Here is a 2,237-nt window from a genome sequence, read left to right as displayed (position 1 = left end):
GGCTGGGAAAACATGAAGTAACAATCCAATCATTCTGATTTTCAGCTTGTGGACACAATATGTGAAGGTAATTTCTGTAAGTATATTATTGCTTGTTTCCCAATTTGCACAAATAGAAACTACATCAGTAAGTATTGCTTCAATTGAGTTGATTTCAGCCGCTGAACGAGATTGTGTAGGTTTCCTTCCTAATTTCTTGCTTAATCGGCGCACATGGAGGTGAATTTCAAGGAACCGCGGGTAAAATTAGGTCGTCTATCACCAGAAATTCGAGAGCAACTTGCTCTATCGATGAGTTCTTGTCCAACCGATAGGAGGTGGGTATATAGAATTAATTGTTGAAAGAATTAGCAGCAATTCATTTTTTGTCACATTCAGGTTGGCAATCACAGTAATAGCAACTATTGCTATTAGAACCTTGTTGGCTCCAATCACGATTAATCAACACAAGGTTGCCTCAAAGTTAACTGTGAGCTCTACTCTTTTGCCTAACCTATTTATTAGTTCATACATTTGAAGATGAAAGCCAATATATGTAAAACATCAGTCAACATCTCTCCCCATCTCTCTCTGGGTGTGTGTCCTGACTCCTGAGTCCTGAGTATAATAGTATATTGAGTTATCTTGTTCAGAGGTAGCACTGATCTGCTGACATTTTGCATACGGATTTTGGGGCCAGAATTGGAGCAGATTCAGCAAAAGATGGAAGATAAGGTATGCCCATCATCAAACTTCTTCTGTCATTTGTCATGTTACATGTTACATAGATAAAAATTTCATGTTTATGTTGGTGCACTATGTATAAAGAGCCAACTTTGTCTAAATTATAATATATTGTTTCAAAAATGAAGTTAAAGATATTGAATAACATGCTCGTGAATCAATATCCTTAATTTGATGCTACCATATAACTTTTGGTCATGAATAATTAATTATTAATGCAAGTAGAAGGTCGGGGGACTTCCTGCATGTGTAGTGGTCTTAATGTTTGTTTATTGAATTTGACATGCTTATCCTTTTAAGAAGATGAAACTCTTTGACCCTTGATTATTTTTATTATTAAAAATTATTAGTAACCTTTTCAGAGCATGAGTCCAACGGCTGTAGCTAAAGTTGAGGCACAAAAGAAAAGAGTATATATGGAGTAAGCACTTTCTCTTGTTCCTTAGTGTGAGCTTCTGCTTGACATGATCAATGTTAAACCTTTGTTTTTGCATGATAATAATGTTATAATTGGAATTGAATATTTGTGCAGGTATTCTGCTGTTATGTATACTCAATTGACCAGACTTTTCATCCAAGCCCCTGTCTTTTTCAGCTTTTTCCTTGTTGTAAGTAAAACATATTATATCCTAAATGGCAGCTTCAATCTTTTAATAAGATATAACACTACATTTTTGGAATGTGTTGTAAGTTTTGAGTAAGTAGTAATGTGTAGATTGAGAACATGGTGGAAAAGGTTCCATCTTTTCAAACTGGTGGGGCATATTGGTTCATCGACCTTACCATTGTTGATGCCTTCTATATTCTTCCTTTATTGGCTGCCATTTCATGTTGGATAACTGTCGATGTAAAAACATTGTTGTTGATTGTTTCAGTTGCCTTTTGGATTCCTTTGTCCTTATTGTATATATGTTGTGTTCCTCAGTTTACCATGCAGGAAGGTAAGCGTAGTGGTGTTTGGAAAAACATTGCAAGGGGTGGTGCTGCTCTTACGCTTCCTCTTACAACAAGTTTCCCAAACGTATCTATCACATCACAACTCTTTTTCTTAATTATGAAAATTCCAACCTTTTCACTTGTTGAAACTTTGTAGTAATGAAACAATTGGTTGATAGTTGATATTGGTTTGAATGAAACAGAGGAAGTTTTATCTTTATTGATTTCCAAAAGGTACCCATTAGAAGGTATTCCCTGATAAGGTAAAATCAGTTATCATTTATAACTCTATGTGTATTTTTATACAAATAAATTTATGAAGATTCATTTGACTAGTTATCATTTATAACTCTATATGTAATTTTATTATTTGTTATACATACATACTTATCCTTTAAAGTTGCCCAAGATGTCGTGTTTCTCTTTCATTTTAGAGTAGGAGATAGTGATACATAAGACAGTTGAGTAAAGTGAATTATTTCACAAAGGGATCAACTAATTTGCTTAGTGAGGCTGGTGAACTTTGTTTTTTACCTTTCATCATACTGCATTATCCTTGATTTTTGCATTGCTTCATT

General features: G+C 34.2%; 1 protein-coding gene across 1 annotated transcript; it reads left to right on the top strand.

The window, feature by feature from the left end:
* Nucleotides 1–213: 213 nt before the first annotated feature.
* On the top strand, nt 214–1,883 carry LOC145099510 (mitochondrial inner membrane protein OXA1-like). Its single transcript, XM_079037078.1, has 8 exons — nt 214–317; nt 379–462; nt 633–714; nt 1,086–1,144; nt 1,256–1,331; nt 1,439–1,570; nt 1,661–1,744; nt 1,863–1,883. The coding sequence occupies exons 1-8, from the start codon at nt 214–216 to the stop codon at nt 1,881–1,883; spliced, it is 642 nt and encodes a 213-aa protein (XP_078893204.1).
* The last annotated feature ends 354 nt before the right edge of the window (nt 1,884–2,237 follow it).

The sequence above is a fragment of the Lactuca serriola genome, chromosome 4 (genome assembly GCF_051521515.1).
Source record: "Lactuca serriola cultivar US96UC23 chromosome 4, Lser_US96UC23_V15, whole genome shotgun sequence".
Classification (NCBI taxonomy): domain Eukaryota; kingdom Viridiplantae; phylum Streptophyta; class Magnoliopsida; order Asterales; family Asteraceae; genus Lactuca; species Lactuca serriola.
This window is presented reverse-complemented; position numbering and strand designations above follow the sequence as displayed.

Coding starts and splice junctions, on each gene's coding strand:
- LOC145099510 (XM_079037078.1), top strand. CDS start 214: ATGGAGGTGAATTTCAAGGAACCGCGGGTAAAATTAGGTCGTCTATCA. Junction 463..632: donor CAACACAAGGTTGCCTCAAA/GTTAACTGTGAG, acceptor TATCTTGTTCAG/AGGTAGCACTGATCTGCTGA. Junction 715..1,085: donor AGCAAAAGATGGAAGATAAG/GTATGCCCATCA, acceptor TAACCTTTTCAG/AGCATGAGTCCAACGGCTGT.